General features: G+C 42.6%; 3 protein-coding genes and 1 long non-coding RNA gene across 4 annotated transcripts; 1 reads left to right on the top strand and 3 right to left on the bottom strand.

Moving 5' to 3' along the window:
• Positions 1-477: 477 nt before the first annotated feature.
• wsb2 (WD repeat and SOCS box containing 2) lies at positions 478-7362 on the bottom strand. The gene is made up of 9 exons (XM_086169778.1): positions 7092-7362; positions 6755-6923; positions 4425-4630; positions 4181-4312; positions 3866-3966; positions 2567-2763; positions 2224-2313; positions 2026-2142; positions 478-1101 (listed from the first exon to the last, which is right to left on the bottom strand). Exons 1-9 carry the CDS (start codon positions 7129-7131, stop codon positions 900-902), a joined length of 1254 nt encoding a protein of 417 aa, XP_086025904.1. The 5' UTR covers positions 7132-7362; the 3' UTR covers positions 478-899.
• LOC147221323 (uncharacterized) lies at positions 5935-6675 on the bottom strand. Its single transcript, XR_015107871.1, has 2 exons — positions 6581-6675; positions 5935-6483 (listed from the first exon to the last, which is right to left on the bottom strand). It is a non-coding gene; the product is annotated as an uncharacterized LOC147221323 (long non-coding RNA).
• A 599-nt stretch (positions 7363-7961) lies between the features above and the next one.
• Positions 7962-17181, bottom strand: vsig10 (V-set and immunoglobulin domain containing 10). Its single transcript, XM_086169777.1, has 9 exons — positions 16915-17181; positions 16537-16839; positions 14671-14976; positions 11965-12246; positions 10489-10773; positions 9699-9812; positions 9554-9566; positions 9037-9173; positions 7962-8946 (listed from the first exon to the last, which is right to left on the bottom strand). The coding sequence occupies exons 1-9, from the start codon at positions 16952-16954 to the stop codon at positions 8852-8854; spliced, it is 1575 nt and encodes a 524-aa protein (XP_086025903.1). The 5' UTR covers positions 16955-17181; the 3' UTR covers positions 7962-8851.
• A 2976-nt stretch (positions 17182-20157) lies between these two features.
• pebp1 (phosphatidylethanolamine binding protein 1) lies at positions 20158-22319 on the top strand. The gene is made up of 4 exons (XM_086169775.1): positions 20158-20387; positions 20707-20816; positions 21435-21535; positions 21907-22319. Exons 1-4 carry the CDS (start codon positions 20253-20255, stop codon positions 22122-22124), a joined length of 564 nt encoding a protein of 187 aa, XP_086025901.1. The 5' UTR covers positions 20158-20252; the 3' UTR covers positions 22125-22319.
• Positions 22320-23042: the final 723 nt, after the last annotated feature.

Below are 23042 nucleotides of genomic sequence, written 5' to 3'. Positions count from 1 at the left end.
ATACTTCTTGGAAGTGGCAGGCTCTTCCTCCGTCCCCTCGTTTGCCTTTTCCCCCCATTTTCTTTCAAAGATTCTCTCCGGAGACGTCTGGTTTTACTTTAGCTCGCCATCAGGTTAGATACTTTGGCTTGGGGGTCACATGACTGACAGGCAGCACTTGACCAGCTGTTGGAAGAGAATTTGTTAATTTATTAACATTATTATAAATAATTATAATAACTTAGATTGATTAAATTAAATTATTTCTTATTACTGTGCCTCAATGTGTTCGAACATGACCCGGAAACTAGTAACCAAAACCGGTAGACATTTCCGGTTTGTTTGTACGGATGACATAATTGCAGATAAGTACTTCTAATTGTACTTACAGTAGATGTAGTCCTGTCAAATAACCCTAAAGTCAAACAGTAATTTCAAGGTTTGGATTGCAGAGGGATTATTGCGAGCTCTGTTTAATAAATAAACAAAACCCAGACATTTATGTGGTTAACTTTGTATTAATAAAACTATTACAGATATAGACAGTTAACGTAAAGAAACAATGACCATGCAGGTACAGTAGTGGTGCATTACTCATAGCAGCTCTATAATGATAAACACAAGATTCCAAAACATATATTTACACAATAAATTAAAAGTGTATAAAATTTGTGATATAATTCAAACAAGCATGTGAACATCGTATAACACAGTATGACATCGTAGTGCAATAAATGTCCTCGGCGTCGGAATGTTGCATCTAGAGCTGGTCGCGCTGAGGAACGCAGGTTGTCCCCGCGCTGAGTGGATCTCTTGAGAGCGTCGTGTTGAGCGAACAACATTTACCATGATGGTGTTTCAACAATCGTTGGCTGTAAGTGTCAGTTGTATCCTAGTAAACGTTCCTAAATGTAAGTCTGCTACTCTTCGTCTGAGGAGCAGCGGGTCTTGAGGCAGTCGGGGATGTTGCGGTAGGTGAGGTACTCCAGGATCCTCTTGGGGAGCGGCAACGGCTCAATCTGGTGGGTGGAGACCGAGTGGCGAAGGATGGAGCGGCACAAGTGGCGCAGGCATGGAACCGTCTTGGGAGCCTTCCAGAACCTCACGTGCCCGTCTCTGGTTCTGCAAAGAAGAGACAGGAGTGTCTAACACATGCAGCAGAAGACAGAAATGTGTGCGCCACATTACTAAATATGTTGTGGCCAAAGAAAATCCACTGAGCCGGTTCCAGCGGGAAAGAACCGTTGAAACTCGTCCCCCATGTTTGACTCGTGTCCCCTGTGTTTATAGTGAACTGTCTCCTGGTGTCATTTGCAAGACGTTTCTCATCATCCGCTAATCCGGTAAATCTGCTCTGCCATCCGGACCTGGATTAACGGTCTGTTGGCCCCGATTAGAAAACACCCGCCTCTCACTTTACCCCAGATCGCTTGGCCTCAGAATGCACAGAATATACTGTCATTTTTTTTATTTTTTTTCACGATTTTCAGCAAATAATATTCTTAATTTTAATTTTCAGATGAATCATATTTTGCTGCATCTCAGATAATAGATTCTTTTTCAACTGGAGTTTTTTCAGGTTCATCTTTAAGTTAGTTTGCATCATAACTGAGGAAACGCTGAAATATTTATAATTTTCTTGCATCATGCATTCCTTGATCTGTGCAAATTAGGACCTATTATGTGCTGCTGAAAAAACTAAAGGGAACACTTGGAGTTACATTGTGTTGTATAAGTGTTCCCTTTATTTTTTTGCACACTGTATTTCTACCAGAAACATTTCCATTTAATTTGGAGAATGTGTATATCCTTAGATATCCTGTGGGATAAAGTGTTGAGGACAAACTGTTGGGTTTCTCACCCAAACAATTTATGTGATCTTTTTAAAATTGGAATTGTATTTCTTCCCCATGGTGGAAGTGCCAGGGAAGTGAATTGTGCTACCGTAACGGTTTCAAGAGGCAAATAAACTTGAAAATCAAGACAATGAACCCGTATAGTCACAGAGGAGTCGACGGTGCTCGACTAAAATCGTGAAGAAGTTACCCTGTGGCGATGACGCCCCCTTGTGGATGGTAGTTACAGCAGAGTCCGTTGGAGTCGCGATCTACTTTCGTCTGCATCACCATCCTTTTGTTTCCAGGCTCCCAGATCTGGAGGGCTCTGCGAGGAGGACAGATAGGCTCAAAATAAACATTTATCGCCATCTTGAAACGGAAACGCACCGGAGACCAGTTAGCCCACCTGTCGTCCGTCACGATAGCAATGTGCAAGCCGTTGGGAGAGAACTGCATGGACGGGATCTGGTTTTGCCCGTAATCGTCAAAGTAATCTCTGGATAAACAGGGAAAGTCGTTGAGGAAAAATAAACATCAAATGATGTGAAACAAAATACAGGAACAGGTTCCGCAAGAAACTTTTGGAAATATCATCAGATGTAAACAGAGATCGCGGCAAAGAGGAAATATTGTTGATTGTTGTCGGATGGACCTGTATTTCTTTTTTGTGTACCCGCGTCATGCCATGGACAAAAAGAATTATTCATCTAAAATATCGCATTGTCACAACAAACCGATTGAAAACTTACACCAGGGTGGCCAGTTTCTCCGCCGTGTACGGATCCCACAGGTCGATCCACCACCTGGAGCTGCTGAAGGCCGCCGTGGCGAGCAGCGCCCCGTCGGGAGAGAAGTCACACGAGGACAGCAGGTGGAGCGTTTTGTGGGTCCCTCCGTTGAGGTTCCTGATGAAGGTGTAAGAGCGCAAACTCCACAAACACACCATCTGATGAGGAGATTTGTGAGAAATTTGTTAGGGCGTCGCTTCGCAGATTGTTTTTATATCATGACAGATTGGGAATAAAGACCTTATGCTAACGTGCCCTAACGTGGTAAGCAGATGCTATCAAAATGCTAACAGTGGGTAATACAGTAAATACAGTAGCTAGCAAGTGCCAATGCCAGTCTAATAGGGTTGGTGAACAGTGTTAATGGCTAAAATATGCTGCTTTGTGTTTTTTGAAATGCCAAATTGCTGAAAAGGGGCTGAAAATACATTAATAGAGGCTAATGGATCAGAAAAAAATACAGAAATATTTTGCTAAACCACTAAAATAGAGGAGCCAGCGGTCAGGAACTGATCAGTCAGCCAATACATGCTAGCCCAACGCCATCCCAGTTACATTAAAAACTGAAATATTCACCAACATTACCATCTTGCTCTCTGCCGTTGCTTCTCTAAGATTCCCATAATCCCTTGCACCTGTAACGTGCGGACATTTGCGGAGTTCTGCCACCAAGTTTCTTGCAAAGTATGACATTTCGAGGCCGGACAGAACCGTGTTCTCGTTCCTGCCGGTATTCATTGATAACGAACAAATATCTTCTTGCAGATGATGTACAGGCCTTTGGCATTGTCTCCTTCTGATGACAAGCAGGGCGGGCCTGCTTCTTTTCAAATAAAGCTAAACTTGCACTGAGCTTTGTCTTCCGTGCAACGTTAAACCTCTGCAGGATGTTGGAAACGCTGAGGAGGAGAAAATGTCCTCTGCAATGAAAGCAGTATCATTGCCAAAAAAAGAAGAGGCTTGTAGCCTGAAAACTACTCGACCCATTTCCTGAACAAAGAAAGGAAATTACCAAGAAATTAGAAAATACCTTGAATGCAACAAGAAAAAAAATACTAGCAAAAAAGAAAAAGAAAAAGTATGATATATTCTAAATAACTAAAATTGCAACTACTTTTTTGTGAAACTTTATTTAAATGCCAATAAGACGCTACATTCTGAGGGTTTTCAGGTCAGAAGAAGGGAAACAAATGATTATAAATGGCCTTCAGGATATGGTGATATTATCATACCATATTTAACATCGCATAAATCACTCACTCTGTCAAATCTGCCCACTGACGCGATCATGCTGCAGTCCGGGGAGACGCAGCAGCAGCTGATCCAGTCTTTGTGGCCCGAAAGGACCTGCACCTTTTTACCTGCAGCAGACAGAAAAGGATTAGATGAGATGACACACTGGAAATATTTAAAAACGCTCATCTTAAAACATTCAGCCTGCAGAAAAGGAGCAGAGGAGCGTTGACCCCCTGCTGGTCAGCGCAGGGACTGCAGATTCATGCATTCCAATTTTATGATTTTATTTTAAAGATAATTTGTGTGTGTGATGTTCAGTCTTTCAGAGGGTAAACACACCTTTCTGGGTCAGATCCCAGATCCTCAGGGTCTTGTCCCGGGACGACGATATGAGCGTGAGTGTCCCGTTCTGAGGGAACACCAGGTCCCTCACGACACCCTCATGGCCGTGGAGGTCAAACACCTCATCACCTGAACAGAAGAGAGCAAGCTGCTTTAAAAAAAACAAAACAAAACAAACAGAAAAAAAAAAACGCTCTTCTCGTGCAACAGCACCACGCCATGCTGAGGCTGGGAATCTCACCGGTGAGAACGTTCCAGATTTTTATCACCCCGTTCTCCAGGCCCGTGGCCAGGAGCAGGCTGTTGTTCCCTTTTGATGCCGCTCGTTCTCGTAGAGCCGAGGCCGCTGCTGATTTCGGAGGCCTGGGTCCGAAAGCCAGTCCCCAAACTGGGTGACCGCAACTGAAACTCTTGTCTCCACGGTCCGTGCCCCCGTCCTGACCGTCTCTGTGGAGAATCGGTCGGGGCGGTCAAATATCAGTCAAATATCCCGGTACTGGCAAATTCATATGTTTTCAGAAACAATGGGAAAATGATTTGGACATTGGAAAAATAGGAAAAATAAAAAACTACAAATAAAATGACTACGTGCCCTTAAAGTGGGGAAGAAACAACTGAAAAACAAAATTGTCGTTAAATAATCTCCCAAAAATATGTATTTTGAAATGGAGCGAAAAATAGTGTCTCTAAATCGAACTTGAAATCAGTCCAGATTAGAAAGAAAATGAAAATATTGATTGAAGTGATAACACCATTTTACAAAATTACCAAAGCAAATTTGCAGGATAAACCAAAGCTGGTGGGGGAACGATCTTTAAAAAATATCTGAAAAAAAGGGAATAAATTACAGGAAAACACTCAAGGAGATAAAAGGTCACAAAATTCAAAATAAAAATGAAAATGATTTGGAGGAAAATATCAGGAAATTTGTGAAGGAAGACGGATATTAAAAAAAAAAAAAAAAAAAAAAAAGACAAAACCTGCGTTCAGAAAGCATTTTTTTACACAATATGCCGTGGGAATGCTCATTCCTCTGCACTCCCACAAAATGTAAAGACACCAGCTGAGCGAAAACATCACACATTGTCAAAGAGAGCCGTTCACGGCTCCTCGACAGGAACGCTGGCAGCTGACAGACCGTAAATCTATTCAGAGCCACTACAAATCTATTTTTGTCCCTCCGGGCAAGCAGGGGCGTTCGCTCACACCCACCCAAAATTAAAATAATTATGACGCAAAACTGTTTTTTAAAAAAAAAAAAAAAAAAAAAAAAACCAAGGCAATGTCTATTTTGGAAGATTGCTTTGGTTTTATCACGTGGTGAAGCTTCAGAAGCAAGGCCTTTCATTGGCTACATTCAGTTATAAATGCACACAACATCAATGAATTTCATCCACTGCTTTTAAAACCACTGCGGATGAACACCAAAGGTTTCCATGGCAAAACAAAACATTTTCATCTAATTTTTGACAAGTCAGGCACAAAAAGTTTGGTGTGGTGCTTTATGGTATTACATTTCATTGAAATTGGTCACCGCCAAATGAAGTTAAGTTTATTCAAACGTATAAAGGCCAGCTTACAGTGTTTTTCCATTAGTTCTTTTTTTTTAAGAAATGTATTTTGTGAATCATACTGAGAAAATTGGGCAAACTATTTACCAATACTTTTTTTACTGTTTTTTTTTTTTTCTTTGGTTAGTTTGCTCTTTAAGCTCCTATTGGCCCAAAGGAAAAAAAAAACAGATTCGGAGCTCATCACCAAAAATCCTCATTTATAGAAGAATCAGAGTCGATTTTTGTTTGAAAATCGGCCAACACTTTCAGGACTATGGACAGCCGCGTCTGTTGACTCAGACCGGGGTCAACCGAGGCGTTTCTTGTCACTGTGAGTCACTGTGCTCACAGTTGAGGCTTGGAGATGATGTCACTTTGTGACCCGTGACAGAAATGTTTCTCAATGTTACCTTTTGCCAGACATAAAAAATCATGTTGAAGGTAAAATCTGATAGAGGACTTTAAATCCGGTGAAGCATTTCTGTACAAGACATCCAAATGTAATGCCACAGTGATGATAACATTTGTGATGGCTGGGAAACGACGACAGATCATTGGATGAGCGTTCGACGGCCGCCAGTAACCAAATATCAACATCTTAACAGCACTGATGAGCAACTGGGAATGGAGATGAAAGTAACTCATCAGAGCTTCAACATCCGTGATGTGCTGATGCACGACAAACTCAGGCCGCAGATTTGATCACAATGCGTGCGGTGGAAAATTCTGCACACACTTCCCTGAAACCTGGTGTGGGAAAAATACATGTCAGCGCAAATATCACTTTCCTGTTATTTGTTTTTTTGTTTTGTTTTTTTTTAAAGAAAAGCTGAAGTCCACCCACATGTCAGCTAAGAAAAACAATGGTCAGTGTCTGCCAGGTTGGTTTCCTCCACAGGAAGTCTTGAGCTCCAGGGGGGGGGGAAATTACAAAATAAAAAGCAGTGATAAGCACTGCTTATTTAATAAAGTGAATCCTTGAGGGTATTCTTATAGGGGGGGGAAGAGGTAAACCTACTCGCAGTCGAGGGGCCAGGCGACCACCCAGACGATGCCGTGTCCCATCGACCAGGCGAACCAGGCTCCATCCGGGGAGAAGTCCACGCTCCAGGACTCACAGCCCGCCCGCCCCTCCAGGGACGGCGGTCTCCTTGTCTTGAGCTCCAGCAGCAGTGCGGGGTCCGACGCTACGCGGGGGGACATGAACGCAGCATCGGTTCAACACCTTGACAGATTTCGCTTGACACTGACAGTGACACCCACCCACCCACCCCCCCCGACATCTTCCTCCCCGGATGTCTGCTGTTTTCCTCGGCTCCTCCGCCGCCTAATAACCCGGAGAAGAAGTAACTTACATGAAGGTTGGAGCTCCGCGTTGCTTCCCGTGGAGCACATCGTCGCCTCTGGACATTATTCGCCTCAGAGTCCACTTCCTGTCCGGTGTCCCCCCCTTTTTTTTCTTTTTTTTAGGGCTTCCGCCCGTTTTACGACACACGCTCAAACAAATGAATAAACAAATAAAAAGCAAAAAACCGAATAAAATGAGCTAATCTGTGTGGTGGGTTCGCGTCGTCGTGTTCGCCAGTGCGGCTTCAAAAAAAAAAAGAAAAATAATATATGCGTGATTTCCTGTTGTCTGGCTCACTCGGTCTGATTGGCTGAGACGTTGCCCTAACGTCATCACGTTCCGCTTTCTTACGTAACCCTCGGTAAGCCACGCCCATTTTTAAAACCACCACATTCCACGCAGCCGATGAGTCGGTAGTGCGCATGTCCGAACGCGTCTCCTGGTTAAAGTCCAATTCTTGATCACCAAAAACAAACCTTGTTTTCACTACTTTTCACGGGAGAATTCAATGTTTGGACTCATTGAACTTCCCCCATTACATGTTACATATTCAATACTTGTCCATTTGTTGTATATAATATATGCATATAGTATACGCACTCAAACGTCTCATTGCACTGTATTCTACTCACTGTTCTAATGCAACGTTCACAATCATATCTATAATCATATTTATAACAATGTTTGCAATCCTCTACCAGCACATATTCCAATGCACTGTGGACGGCAAAGAAGGAATTTCACTGTATAGGGAAACTCATTTCTACACTGTACATGTGACAACATGTACGCTTGGACTCTTGAATCTACAAATATCCGATACAGGTCTTTCCATTTCCATCCTTTATTGGATGTAAAGTTCAATTATGAGTGTATATTTCAGGTTTCAGGTATAATTTTAATTTTGTTGTTTAAATATCATCAATGACTGTGGATTTGGTACAGCCTTATGAATACCTGGGAGTCCTGCAGGATGACAAACTGGATTGGTTAGAACATACAGACATACACTAGGTCTCCTATGAAAGGCTGGCATCCTTCAGCATCTGTAAATGTTCAACAGTGAGCACCCTCTTCTATACGACGGGGTGCATTAGGAGGTACACCACATTTCTGGACAAACTGGCGAAGAAGGCGGGCTCTGTTGTCGATCATTAAATCACAGACAAGCCACAGCATGGCGACGCCTTTAGGCAAATGAGCGTCAGTGACAGACTGTTGTCACCGTCACTGCATGGGTGAGAAATTGTTCCAAATCATACAGTTCTATCTTCACTTGACACCAAACACCATTCACCTCGAACGTTTGTAGTGTTGTTTCCTGACCTGATGCATTCAAAAGTGCCAATTCAAAATATATAACGTCGAAGGAAAAAAAACTTTTTTTTTTGACAAATGACATAAAAACGTCAGGTTATTCAGTGACAAACTGACCTGACTGCATATCTGAGATGTTTTCAGTCCTCACTGGCATAGCGGATTGTGAAAGTCATCCAGGACTTGCCCCTGAGCATGCCGACAAGGTGGGGGCGGATGGAATTTACTGACGACCGTGTTCATTGTTCCACCCTCAAAAACAGAAACAGGTCTTTGTTCTTTGCGTAGCTTCCTGGACTGCACGACAGGTAAATCAGTATTACAGCGACACGTTGGAAAAGAAAAAGTACAAACACAGCGATGCATGTTTTACATCCCCTTCCCAAATGTTCACATTCTCACTGGGAATTAAAACAAAATAAAAACCAAAAAGAGAAAAACATCCGGAACCTAAAACATGAGGAGATTGGGAGGCTCCTCTGTCTGCAGCGTGTCGTCCAGCTGCTGTTTGTTTGTGTCGGTGATTTCTGCGTCTTCTGTGTCGCCTGGCAACAGAGGGGAGATCATCAGTGACAGTGACCTTGTCCAAAAAAATACATTTATCTTAAGCAAAATGGTTAGGATTTCGTTCGTACTTGAGATGCGGTGGATCTCCACCAGCGTCGTGCTGGTGTCACGTGTCAGCGGAGGCAGTCGAGGCACGGCTTCGTGAAGGATCTGCTCGTCGTCCGACTCCACCAGGCTGAGCACGTCCCCGTGGTCATCGGTTTGTCTGCGGGGACAAGACAGGTCAACAAATCCAATGTAAATACAACATACAATTGATACAAATAGTACTTTACCAACACAAAAAATATTTTCAAATGTGGCATGGAATCATGAAGGAGCTACCGATATCATTTGTCTGGAATTAGCCTGAGACAAAAACGTTAAAAGGTTGGAGGGCTAGTGTTAGCTGGAAAAACAAAACAAAATAATGCCACTTGAAAACTGACGACTTAGAAAAATAAAAAAAATAAAAGTTGTCTGCCAATACAGTAGCAGACCATATCTTTTCTGAGCAATTTTCACTTTCATTAACGTCGTTTTATGGCGAATGATCCCTCAGCACAAATGACCCAACAACTGTTTTGTCCCGGTCGTGAGTCTCACCCGAAGCCACCGTCTGCAACAAAAACACGCAGGGAAACACTTCAGTTGGTTCTCATGTTTTACAAGAGGGAATAAAAAAAAGAGATTAACATTCTTTGTGAATGAGTATTTAATGACGCGACTGCACATATTTGTGATTGGTTACCCAGGCAGATGTAGTGTCGGCTGGAGTAGATAGTTTTGGCCACAATGATGGAGGATCCCACGATCAGCACAGCGATGAACACGCCGATGACAGCTCCGGTGTACACGGAGGAACCTGCCCAAACACAACGTGCGGGGACGAGGGAAAGAGAACAGGGCAGCGCAGCAGGTTTATCAAGATTCGTGGATAGAGGCAACACCTTTGTTTGCATCTGTTACAGATTCTTCCCATGAAGTGATATCGATGGCTAGAATGCAAAACCTATTTGCAAATTTTTCGATTTTGGGTTTTTGCATTGAATGGTGAGAAATGGGACGGCTCCACGTTTTCAGTCTATCTGCAAGATAATCCCGCCCTTTCTTTTGACATAAATGTCACATGACAAAACTCCTATGTGCACAATGAAGCAGAAAAAATTAGGAAAAAAACACTTATCTGCTATGTATTTTTAAATCATAACATAGAAATATAGCCTGTGAACAATAGAATATTCTTGAATATCTTTAACAAAGACCATACTATAATCAAAGGAAACTTTTTTTTTCATTTCCTGAAAAAAGTGTTATTTTCAGATAGGAGGTTTTGCATTCCAGCCATCGATATGGATTTTCAATCCTTTTTTTTTTAATCCCTCTAAACCCCAAGACTTCTAGCGTTGTTCTAAAAACATATATAATGTTTGGCGTAAAAGTCCCCGGTGTAATCCAGCCCTTGTAATCTGACCTCCTGTTGTGATAAGCAAAGGTTTTAAAGGATTTTTTTTCTTCCCTGTCAACACTTGTGAACTCACTCTTCACGGTGAGGCAGACTTCCAGCTCCATGACGGCGAGGGGGTTCTCGCTGCGGCAGAAGTAGATCCCCTCGTCGTCCTTGGTGACGTTGAGAATGGTCAGCCGGAGAGCGGGCCCCTCCACGGACAGGACGTACTTGGAGCCGGGGATGATCTCCTCCTGCTGGAGACCCCTCCTCCACGTGGTGTTGGCGGGCGGCACCGACGCCTCCTCGTTGCACGTCAGAGTCACGTTGGTCGTCTCCAGAGCCGTGGCGAACGGATCCCCTTTGGGATACGGAGATCCTGGAGGCCCAAAGTAGTAGCAGGTCAGAAGGTCCAGACACAAAAACATTTCAAAATCCGTGTTTATTATGAATAATTGTGTTTGGCTAGTCTTGATTGCTCAGGCCTGTAGAGCCTGATCTTCTTCTTCTTTTTCTTTCGGCTTTTCCCGTCAGGGGTCGCCACAGCGAGTCAACTTTCTCCATCTAACCCTATTCTCCGTATCCTCCTCTCTCACACCAACTACCTTCATATCCTCTCTCACTACGTCCATAAATCTTCTCTTTGGTCTTCCTCGAGACCTCTTGCCTGGCAGCTCCAATTCCAGCATCTGTCTACCAATATATTCTCTATCCCTCCTCTGTACAAGACCCAACCATCTCAGTCTGGCTTCTCTGACCTTCTCTCCAAAACATCTGACATGTGCTGGTCCTCTGATAGACTCATTCCTGATCCTCTCCATCCTGGTCACTCCCAAAGAGAACCTGAACATCTTCATCTCTGCAACCTCTAGTTCTGCCTGCTGTCTTTTGGTCATTGTAACAGTTTCTAGTTCATGGCCTGTAGAGCCTGATACCTCCCACAATTTCCAATACTAATCATAGCATTTACGTTTTTTACCAGATATGGATAAATTGTCATTTAACTGATTTTAACTCAAGATGCCGTAGACAAGCCAGGCGGTAAACGTCACTGCCGACCCGTCACTACCTGGACACAACCTGTTCTACGTTCTCCCCTCTGGAAGGAGGTCCAGATCACTGCACTACCAGACATAGTAACAACAATTTCCTCACAAGCCGCCTAAATGTGAAAAACCCCACAGTACCTTTAACACCTTGTCACACACAAACAGCATCTGTACCTGACCACCATCCCTTTATCATTTTGTTTATCTAATGCAATATTCCACTGACCGTATTACACATTACTTTGCACATTGCACTCTGCACTTTGTATTGTGTATCATATTTTTCCTCCAGCCGCTGTTTACTTTCGTGTCAGCATGAATTGAAAATGGCAATGGAAGCCAAATTCCTAGAGTGTGTGTGTGTGTGTGTGTGTGTTTGGTAAAATAAAGCTGATTTTGACACTTCCAACACTAAAACGATGTCAAAAGATGATTATCCTTAAGTGTTGATGGTTGGAAGACAATTTCAATTTAAAAATGACAGTATTCACATCGGATGATTAATTTGGGGGTTGTCTTACGGAGGGTGAAGGAGCAGGAGGTCTCCTTCCCCGGGACGACCGCCAGGTGCTGGGCCGTGCATTTCAGCGTCTGCTCACTGTACAGCAGCGAGCGGTTCATCACCACAGACAGGCTGTCCGTCACCTCCGACCCGAAAACAGGCCCTTCGCCGCCCGGGCCCCGGTCCTCACCCCAGACCAGCGTTGGGGTGGGATACGCCCCGAACCAGGAGCAGATGAAGCGGAAGTGAATGGGGTCCTGCGCAGGAGCCCAGGAACATTCGGGGTGTCGGTCTGGAACATCTAAGATTAAGACAGGATAAGAAAAATTACTATAAACCGTAGGTTGGACACAAAGGAGGCTTGACGGAGGCTTGAAAATGAGATTTCAAACATCTCTGCCAGGGAAAGAAGTTGGTTAAAAAAATCTGCACCCCAGCAAATTTATGAAGGTCGTACAAATACCAGAGCAGAGATTATAAACTTGTATTAAAGGATCATTTTCATGGAGATCTTTTACTGCGCTGCTGGATCACAATGTATTATTACTAAAGATTGCCAACACCCACTTCTGGACAGAAAACGGGCGTCAAGATTCAAAACAGACATGTTTCTTCATGTTTGTTTTGGATGATCAGTACGTTTTTTGCGCATTTTTGGACAATGCGTTGCTCATTTTTACTCGACGCGCTTTTGTCGTCTTTGAATTTTGACAACAATCAGACAAATACATACAGTATGTATGTGTTCTTTGAATAATGAATATACAAAGAATTTTGTAAGTGAAAAGAATATTTGGACTGTGATCGGTTACGCTGAATACAGACAGAAAAATGTCTCGAACCCGGTTATGTGAAGCCAAACCCACAAAGCGATGTCTCACAGAGCACCCTGTCAAGCTGTCGGGGTCGTGACCCCCGTACGGGTTGCAAGATACAGCCGTCTGTATAGGAGGACCCTTTGACAAAACTTGTCAGAACGTCAATGTTTGAAAAAATAAATGATCGTATTGTTGTATTTCCCACCTCGCAGGCCAATTTATGAACAGCTGGATGATTGAAAGTATAATTTGAGGTCACCGTGCGTTTGCCAGTGATGTATCAGGTCAGAATCAACCGAATCGACCGGAATATGTGCAGTTTGTGCAGAAGCATAACTCAAGATGGATCAACATCTTAACCACAATTTGACAAAACATCAGGATTGCATAAAAACAGAAAGGTTTCACCATGTCCTGCCAGTATACGTGTAGAATCATTTTAATTGTATCGAATTTGAAGAAACTTAAACTTGACATTTGACTTTTCTTTTTTAGAATTTTTTAAATACTAGAAAAGGAACGGAGTGTAAAAAAAGTGAAAACTGTGTTTTGACATTGCTTGATTATCTATTTCCACATTTTCACAATCTTAATTGATCATTTTTTAATCAAAGACGGTTTTTGACTTCCATTGGGGATTGCCTTATTTATGAATAATAAAATATTAATTCTTTTTTTTCCCATTTAAAGACATGCCTTAGAGCAGGGGTGCCCACACTTTTTCGCCTTGTGAGCTACTTTTCAAATGACCATGTGTAAATGATCTACCTCCACTAAATATGCTGAATATATATTTATTTATGTATCTACCGAGTATACTTAGCACAATAAATGTTCGTGGATCTTGCGTAACTGCATGCAGTTACGCAAGATCCACGAACATTTATTGGTAGGTTCACCACACTACAGCAGAGTACTTTTTTTGGTAAATACCTTATTCTGATAACTTGAATGAGTCAGCAGCATAGTTAAAGTTAGCGGAGAGAAAAATGACCGCTGTCCTGACAGCTGGGATTTTAGCTCCTTCACCTTTATCCTTCTCGGCTCACTTTTCGGGGGGAAGTTGCCGTCGTAGTTTTTAATGAAGGGTCTGAAAATGCCGCTCCACATTTTCCTTTTTCGGTATAGCAAGGGCAGACCGGCAGATGAGGCAAACGCACTTTGAAAATGACATCGTAAAAAAAAAAAAAGTCCACCTCCAATTTCGTATGGAAGTGATACGTTTTAGTCTTTTTACTCGGTCCAGCTCCCCCACTCATTTTTATACCCGTAAGTTTAGAAGACATAAATTGGAGGCTAACTTGCTAGCATGCTAGAACGTGCCGTCATGTACACATGCGCAGCGACGCCTGTGTCAGAAAAGGTCAGATTGGACAGACCGATTGTCAGTCAAGTGACAAATTTCATAGTGAGGATGACAGGCTGACGACTACGTTTTAATGCCACGCGATCTCCCGACACCACCTTTGCGATCGACCGGTAGATCGCGATCGATGTATTGGGCACACCTGCCTTAGAGAGTGCATTCTGGCATTCATTTTTTTTTAAGCTAGACATCTGGATTGAGAATGAAAACAATAAAACAAACAAATAAATAAATACATAAATAACCATAATTAATAAATATATCGTTTATTGTCATATTATTAATAATTATTTAATAATGATAAATTAAATTAAATTGACTTTTTAATCTAGGGGATTTCTCCATTCTTTCAGTTCTATCATTTGCGCCTTTTTTCCTCTTTTGTTTGAATTTCAGCTTTGACGCACCATAACTTCACACAGGTCACCTTCACCTTGACATTACAGGTATACGACATTGGTGAACTAGATGTTGCTCTCGAATCAATAAAAACGATCAACAGCTGTGCGAATTGAGGACGTCAGGAGCGGAAGGGACTTACAGTAGACCAGCAGCTCGGTGCTGTTACTGGCGGTGCGGCCCGACAGCGTGTTGCGGGCTGTGCAGGTATAAACCCCCTGAGCTTCAGGCTGGATTTCATTGATCCTGAAGAACAGCAGGGGCCCAGAACCAGACTCCAGCGAGTCGTTGGAGGAGGAGGCTCCTTTGAAGGACCAGGTCAGGACCGCGGAAGGGAAGGACCACCCTGAGCAGTTGAGCAGCACGCTGGAGCCCTGGTACGTTGCCAGCCTGTGGTTGGACAGAACCATGGCTGGACTGATGGATACGGACACGTTGTCTGGACCATCTGGAAGGAACCGGAGACATCTGGTTTAAATGCTGTCTGCTCACACATCTGACCCATCACTGGTCTGACCTTTCATTTTTGCAAACTCTCAAAAACATGCTTTTCCCTGATGTAGAGAATCTCCCCTGGACATTTTCCTATAGCTGCCCTCTAATTTTTTAACAATCTCAGGATCATTTCCAGCTCAGTCTCATGCCATTTGTTGCCATTTTGGGGTGATTTCTTTATCATCTACGGCTAAAAAACATTAAATGGATAAAGTCATTAGTTGGTTAGAAGTATCATTACACGATAATGATTTAAAGGACAGGGAAAAAAAAACTTCATTTCAGACTATTTTTAACTTTTGAAAAATAACATGTATGTAGCCACCAAACTGGCAGAGTCAATAAACAGCAGGAAATTAGTAGAAAAACTGTGACCATTAAAGAAAAGAATCAGAAATCAATTACTAGAATAAAAACAATGAATAAAATTGTCAAAAAACTGAATGACTGGGAGTAAACGTTTATAAATAAATCAGTTTACTCAACAGTAAGAAACCAATCGTTAGACGAAGCAAGCATGAAATTTCTCAGAACATGGCAGGATATACATAAAGATATCCTAATACAGTGCCCAAAAGAGATCTGCAAAATTTTTTTTTTTGAGGTAAAAAAGGGGATTACGAAAATAATGAATAATAATGCAAATTATTACATAGTAATTTATAAATGTCATTATTATATAAAAATAATGAGAATAATAATTTACTGAAACAGCAATAAACCAGCTTTTAGAAGTAGCATGAAATGAATCAGAACTTGTCAGAAAAGCCAAATAAATAATTAAATATTGCCTAAATCTGTGCAAAAACTACATTTGAACATTTTTTTCTTTTAAATGGGAGGGAAATGACTGATCATAATAAATCTGATAAAGTGACCTTACAATCAGGGGAAATTATTTTAAAGACAAAAAAATGTAGGAACTTGAGTTCATTGGAATGGAGTAATATAACATTTGATTGACTTTTTTAAGGAAGCAAAAGAGATGAACTCTATGGCAATGTAATTTTAGGTCTGGCCAAGTTCTTCAAACATGAAAACAAAATGCAAAAATGTTCCCCCAATTTTACCTTCTTTAAAAGCAATTTTGATAGTATAATAAGTCCTTAACACCAATAGAAAAATCCCAAACCCCAAAAATATACCATTTGATGACTGATATTCCTTTAGATCCATTGAGCTAAATACACATTGTAATCCCCAAGCAATTTTTTATATTTATTTTTCCTTATTTCTAAAATTAAACGTTTCTCACAGGACTTTAATCTGGTTTACGCTTACGATTAATTGATTGTATACAAAAAAAAATTGTCCTTATGTTTCCTCATGCCTGTTAATGTCATTAATGTTCGATTGTATTCATCCATGTTTGTTTGTTTATATGTTTTGTCTGTTTATACTTTATAAGTAAAAAAAAAAAAAAAAAGAAAGAGTTGTTGGAATCGGTGGTTTCCGGTATGAACAGAAACTACTTCCGCCCCGTACGTGAGGGAGGCCGGAGGTCACCACTCACCGGCGACCCGCAGCTCGACCTCGGCCGTGAAGGTGATGTTCCCCAGGGTGGTGTTGCACCGGTACACGCCCCCGTCACCGACCGTCACCACCGGGATGTTGAGGGTGCCGTTGGCCAGCACGGAGAGCCTCTGGCCGGCCGGGACGCCGCCGCCGCCGCCGCCTCTCGCCACCTCCCGTCCATCTTTAGCCCACGTCGTCAGAGACTGCGAAACGATCCCGGAGGTGTAACACGGAAGTAGGGCGACGTCACCCGGCGCGGCTGTCACGGCCGTCCCGGTGGGAGTATCGCTCGAAAGAACCACTAAAAACGATTTAAAACTGAAAATTAACCTTCAGGTCAGATTTGTTGAAATAAACTAAAGAAAGTAGAACCCACCTGTCGCGTAGAGACACACAACCGCGGCGACGCTCTTCATGCTAACTTTCCGAAAAATGGCTTCATTTCACTCAGAAACCGTAAAGCCGTCGGACCGGTTGACCGCTGAACCCGCCCGAGTTTCGCCGGACTTCCGTCCGCCCATCGCAGGCCACCGAGCCGGTGAGCAGTCCCTACCCGCCGGAGCCCGTCCGCCCGCCGGAGTACGTCCGCCCGTTCGCCCACCGTCGCTTTGTTTACCCGGGCAGCGTGAGTGTCGGTCCCCCGGAAACTTTGCGACGGGGCGAGCCGAACCACACCCTCGCTTCACCTTGTTAAAGGCGCAGCGACGCCTTTCCGTGCGGCAGGTTCGGAGGGAAGATGGTGATACCAAATTTACAAATAATAATACATAATTGTGTGTTTAAGAAACTCCCATTTGTTGGAAAAGGGATGATTTTTCAGAAACTTATATTTATATTATATTTACATTACCATATCTTCTCTCCAGCTTGTCTTTTCCACAATCATTTCCAATACAAGTGCTTTTCTTTCATTTTTATGCGCAGGCCAACTAAGTATCATGTAAATTGAACAGAATGAAAATTGCAATTGAAATATTTGATTTTTTTTTTTGGGCATTTTATTTCAACTTTAAAATCATTAACCCTTGTGTTGTCTTGCGGGTCAAAAGTGACCCACTGCCATGTTTAGCTGTTGAAAAAACACCTTAACCTATTTTTTCTCCAACTTGAAATTTCATGACTTTTCCAAAAGAGACCCCATAATTAGAAAAAGTGATACTTCTTTTTTGTTTATGTTTCCATGTGGGCTGTACACCACTAGGGTACAAAGATTGTCTTATGGGTCATTTTTGACCCGGAGGACAAGGGGAGTAAACACAATGTTAAGATCGCATGAGGGTTAATCATCATAAAAGTGTACTGATATTATTTTGAATTTAATCATCCTTACAAAAGGAAAAGGAAAAAGTAAGGAGTTTCTAAATTCAATATTGATTGAAAATACTTGTAAAAATATTCAAAGAAAATTGTTTGGCGGGCCGGATAAAAAAGCAAAATGGGCCAGATGTGGCCATAAAATGCACAGCTCTGCACTAGACTGTAAAGCAGCTTTTCCTTCTGTTGCCAACTGCATCACTTTTGTTGCTTTTATTGTCATTTTTTTTAATCTGCTATTTTATGTATCTGTACAAGTCTGTACAGTTTCCTTGACTTACGAGTAAAGCGCATAAAATCAAATGAATTATTATTATTATTATTATTACATAGGCTTTGTTTCTGTTATGTTTAGTAACCATCTGTCCATGCTGCTTTGACAGTTGAATTTCCCTGTCTTGGCGTCAAAAAAAGTTGCACTAATTTAACAATAATAATGGAATAACCACATTCAAGGGATGTAAATGAGATGGTAACTATTTAAGATTCAAGTGTTTTTTTTTTATTGTTGAATAATTTGTAAGAATATGGTGATTCAGACAATGCAATGAAAGTATTAATTTGAAGTTCGGCAAACCAAACTTCACAACAGACCAATAGCAAGAGCGACAATAACTGACAACACCAGACAACACGAAACGGAATGGGAGACAGTTTACAGAGATGCACTAAACAAAACAGTACAAGGAGTGAGTACATTTTTGCACAATAAAAATTTTAGTAATAAAATTTTTGGTTCCAAATAAAATTACAAAAATGACGTAAACAACATTGTATTGAGGAAACAAACCTACCCCGATATAATGCAGTACCCAGTGTTTATTTTCTAACATTTATATATTTTAATCCACCTGTTTATCTCAAGCAGATGAACAGTATGCACTTCTTCTCCCTAATCTTTGGGCTTTTCCCTTCAGGGGCCACAGCGAATCAATCCTCTCCATCTAACCCTGTTCTCTGGATCATCCTCTCTCACACCGTCTACCTTCATATCCTCTCTCACTACGTCAATCAATCTTCTCTTTGGTCTTCTAGACCTCCAATTCCAGCATCCGTCTGCCAATATATTCACTCTCCCTCCTCTGTTCATGACCCAAACATCTCATTCTGTCCAAAACATCTAAGATGTGCTGTTCCTCTGCAGGACTCGTTCCTGAGCCTATCCATCCTGGTCACTCCCAAAGAGGACCTCAACATCTTCATCTCTGCAACCTCTAGTTCTGCCTCCTGCCTTTTGGACATTGTCACAGTTTCTACCGATCACAATGTCGTTCGCAAACAACGTACAGTGCGCACTGTTTTCGTCAGATTTCCCAAGAAGCCATGTCAAAAGCAGAGGCGTTTACTGAATACTGTTTTCACACACACACAAAAAAATTCTGAATATGCATGATGATACATTGATATGCATTGATTGTAAATGTTTCTCCACATATGTTATAAGGCAGTGTTTGGGCATATGGCATATGGCTCCCAGACAATTTTGAGTTGAAAAAGAAAAAAACAGTTTGGAACTGATTTTAAAATACTTGTGATATTTCTTCATAATACTGTGTCATTTTAAAGTAAACAGAAATTTGTTTTGAAGTTAAATTTCCGGGTTGCTCGTCGGTCGGGTCGGGAACCGATGGCCTCCGAGCACGTCCGGGTCATTGTAAAGGTGAAGAAATTAATTTTATCAGATAGCCAACTAGTTTATCCGCGTCAACCCTCGTAACGGAAAAGATGGCGAAAAGAAAAAAAAGACAATGATTACAGTGCATTCCACGCTGCGTGGACAGAGGAATTTGCATTTGGATCTGCGGTACGTCTAATATGCTATGTAAAATTGCATGGATGAAACGGTCAAATATAAAGCCGCACCTCAAACAAATCCATGCAGCACCAGAGATCGCATTAAAAGTAAGACATATTTAATTTATTATACGTTAAAAATACGATTTGTCTGCTTTTTATGGCTCTCCCAGTAAAAAAGGTTCCCAACCCCTTACAATATAAGGTCACGTCAGGTCGATTGATTGACAGTCTGTTTAAACCTTAGCCTTTGGCGCCCTCTAGCGGCCATTTTTGGTAGTGCAGTATGTTGCATTCAGGTGTTAACCCACCAGTGGGACAAAAATAAACTCAGCATATTTTTTGCTACTAGCACCGACACTAATTATATACTATCAATCCTCGAAATGCCAATTCATTTCCAAGCAGTGATAGTATACGTAAAAATAAAGAATAAAACATATTTGTCCGGTATGGTTTACCTGATCATTCTTAATAGGGATAATTCCGATTGTCTCCGCCGGTACGTGAACGCAACAGCGTCAATAGCGTGTGACTTCCGACGGAGGACGGCACTTTTGGTTCATTCACCGGCGTATACTTACCGACAAGTACCGATCTGTCAAAATGCCCGTAGATTTGGCTCAGTGGAACGGGCCTCTTGCGCTGCAGGAGGTTGAGGAGAAGCCTGCCCAGCCCCTGACCATTAAATACGGCTCTGTGGAAATCGACGAGCTCGGCAAAGTGCTCACGCCGACACAGGTCTGTTTGCAAACGTCGGCTCTCTAAGCTAGCGGCTAACAGCGTCACTGTAATTTGGTGCTAAGTTTCTCAAGCTACTTGCCAACATTAATGTTATGTGTTTTAAAATAAGTTTATTTTGAAGAGAATGCATCTTATCTGCACGGTCCTATTTATTCCCCCTCCAAAAAAATGAAATTAGGTTACATAATGCCCCGAGCATGCACGGCTACGTCAACAAATGCTAAACAGCGCCCCCTAGCGGCCGTGGAATCTGCAGCTAAAACCAAGACGCGTCTGGAAGCGTCTTGTTGACGTGCAGATGTTTCTGCTTCTCCAGGTGCAGAACAGACCCACCTGCGTCCAGTGGGACGGATGTAACCCCGAGAAACTCTACACTCTGGCCCTGACTGACCCCGACGCCCCCAGCAGGAAAGACCCCAAATTCAGGTGATGATTCCGGGGCAGCAGGATGACACAGCAGTGTCTATTTTAAGTGATGAAGCAGTTTAATGAGATCGTACTGGCCTTCCATTGTCATCACAAGTGGGTCATGTTTGGGTGGAAGACAAGAAAGACTGGCGTGAACAAAGAGCCCAGCAGTTCACACTGGAGCCTTTGTTTTGTTTTTTGTTTTTTTTTCCCCCACTTGAGACTTGAAATTGAGCCAAGTCTCACATATTTTCAAGCTCTTTCCAGAAAAAACGCCCCACAGCCGGTTTTTATTCTCCCGTTTCCCCAAAACGCAGTTTTTGCTTCTTCGGTTTCACTTTCAACGAATTGTACAGCACGGTTGTGTAGTTTTAAAACTTAAACACAGGGTGGAACTAGAGGAGCATAAACCAAGGCGTTGTATTTTCTTCCGTGTCGGCAAAACTGCAGAGTCCACGCTTAAGAGTGCGTTGCAGATTTTGGAAGGGATTTGCACAGAAACGGCCGGCACCTTTGCTTTTGAAGCGCCAATAAATACCCACCGCGTGAACCAGAGGATGAATTTTATTCATTCCACATCAGTGTATCTTCTTCAGCGTCTATATTGTGTAACTTTTTCTCTCCTTTTCAATAAAGGGAGTGGCATCACTTCCTGGTGGTCAACATGAAGGGGAATGACGTTTCTTCCGGCCGGGTCATGTCTGACTATGTGGGCTCCGGCCCCCCCAAAGGCACCGGTAACTTTTTAAAATTCTTAACTCGGGTGTTATATTTTTGTTTCATATTTCTTAGAAAACGCCCCGCATTCAGTTAACATACATTTGGAACCCATTTGCTGCAATTGGGGTAATAAACTTGCTCTCCTAAATTGACAGAACCCTGTCCTGCAAACAGTAAAAGATGTAAGAATAAAGCATATTAAAACAAATGGAAAGTTTCCTATCAGGATATATGTCTGGATATTGATCAAGATTTTTTTTTTATTTTTTATGAAGTTCTTGGTGCATTAAGTTTCAGGTTCAAGGTTTTTAAAAAAAAAAAAAAATTAAAATCGCCTTCTAGCACCTGTGATTCTGTATAACCCCACACCTCTTTTTGCCTTCCTCAGGTCTCCACCGGTACGTGTGGCTGGTGTACGAGCAGCCCGACACCTTGTCCTGCACCGAGGCCGTCCTCACCAACACCTCCGGAGACGGACGCGGAAAGTTCAAGCTGAAGGGCTTCAGGCAGAAGTACAACCTGGAGGCCCCGGTGGCAGGAACCTGCTACCAGGCCGAGTGGGACGACTACGTCCCCAAGCTGTACGAGCAGCTGGCCGGGAAATAAACCAAACTCTGAACGCCCCCCGATTTCCTCCTGGAAGGAACTTTCATTTCTCACAGGAGCTAAAAACCCTCAACAGCAGCAAAGCCTTCTTTGTTTTTATTTTTATGGAGTGTTAAGTGTGTTTCTTTTTCTGCTGTTGATAATTCTGAACCGTGCTATGATTTAATCTGCACAATAAAGTTGCTAACGCCAGGACGGCCACGCTCTTTGCGGCGTTACTCTCTTGGTCTTTGACAGCTTCTCACATCAACCCTCTGCAAGTAAAGTCCTGCTCTCTTTGGCACGGCGGCTGAGCCACGGGTCGACTCACGTGGGAGACCGGCGGTCACGTGGCGCTCGCTCGCTGAAAACCAGGCCGAAGACGGAAACCAGGCGAAACTCAATATGGCCTGTAAATGTTCAGTCGTGTTTCGGACACTTGGGGACATTTTTTTTTTTCTGCCATAAAACAAATCAGCTTTATCTTTCTCTGATGTGTATATAAGCAGACGATCCTTCCTCCTTAGAGCCCCCGCTGACCTGTTTCCGTGGTGACCCGGGACTCCTGACCGCAAGATTTCGGGTTCTAAGCCATCTCCCCTCGCATATGAATGATTAATATTAAAGAAAAGTACAGACTGTGTAACATCTTACTACAGATACTTTCAGTCAGGTTCACTGGAAACACCAGGCATCTGTCCCGTCACAATTTTCATTTCACACAGCAGCATTTTTTGGCGAGTTATTTGTCTACCTCGCAAATTCAAAATCCCTTCCGGGGGGAAATATTCTCTGCGCACCCGTTCAAGGCGCCGGACTGACGGTCAGACCGGCGGGCCGTTGGGAGCCTCCGGGTCGGAAGCAGAAGAGATCGGCGAGTCGGAGGCAGAAACAATGAGCTGGAAAAGGTGTCGAATGACCGATAAGAATGAGACTCCT

Source organism: Fistularia commersonii, chromosome 22, assembly GCF_037954325.1.
Source record: "Fistularia commersonii isolate RoL2024-O1a breed Wild chromosome 22, RoL_Fcom_v1.0, whole genome shotgun sequence".
In the NCBI taxonomy this organism is placed as follows: domain Eukaryota; kingdom Metazoa; phylum Chordata; class Actinopteri; order Syngnathiformes; family Fistulariidae; genus Fistularia; species Fistularia commersonii.
The sequence above is the reverse complement of the archived record's forward strand: the minus strand, read 5'-3'. Positions and strand labels throughout refer to the sequence as shown.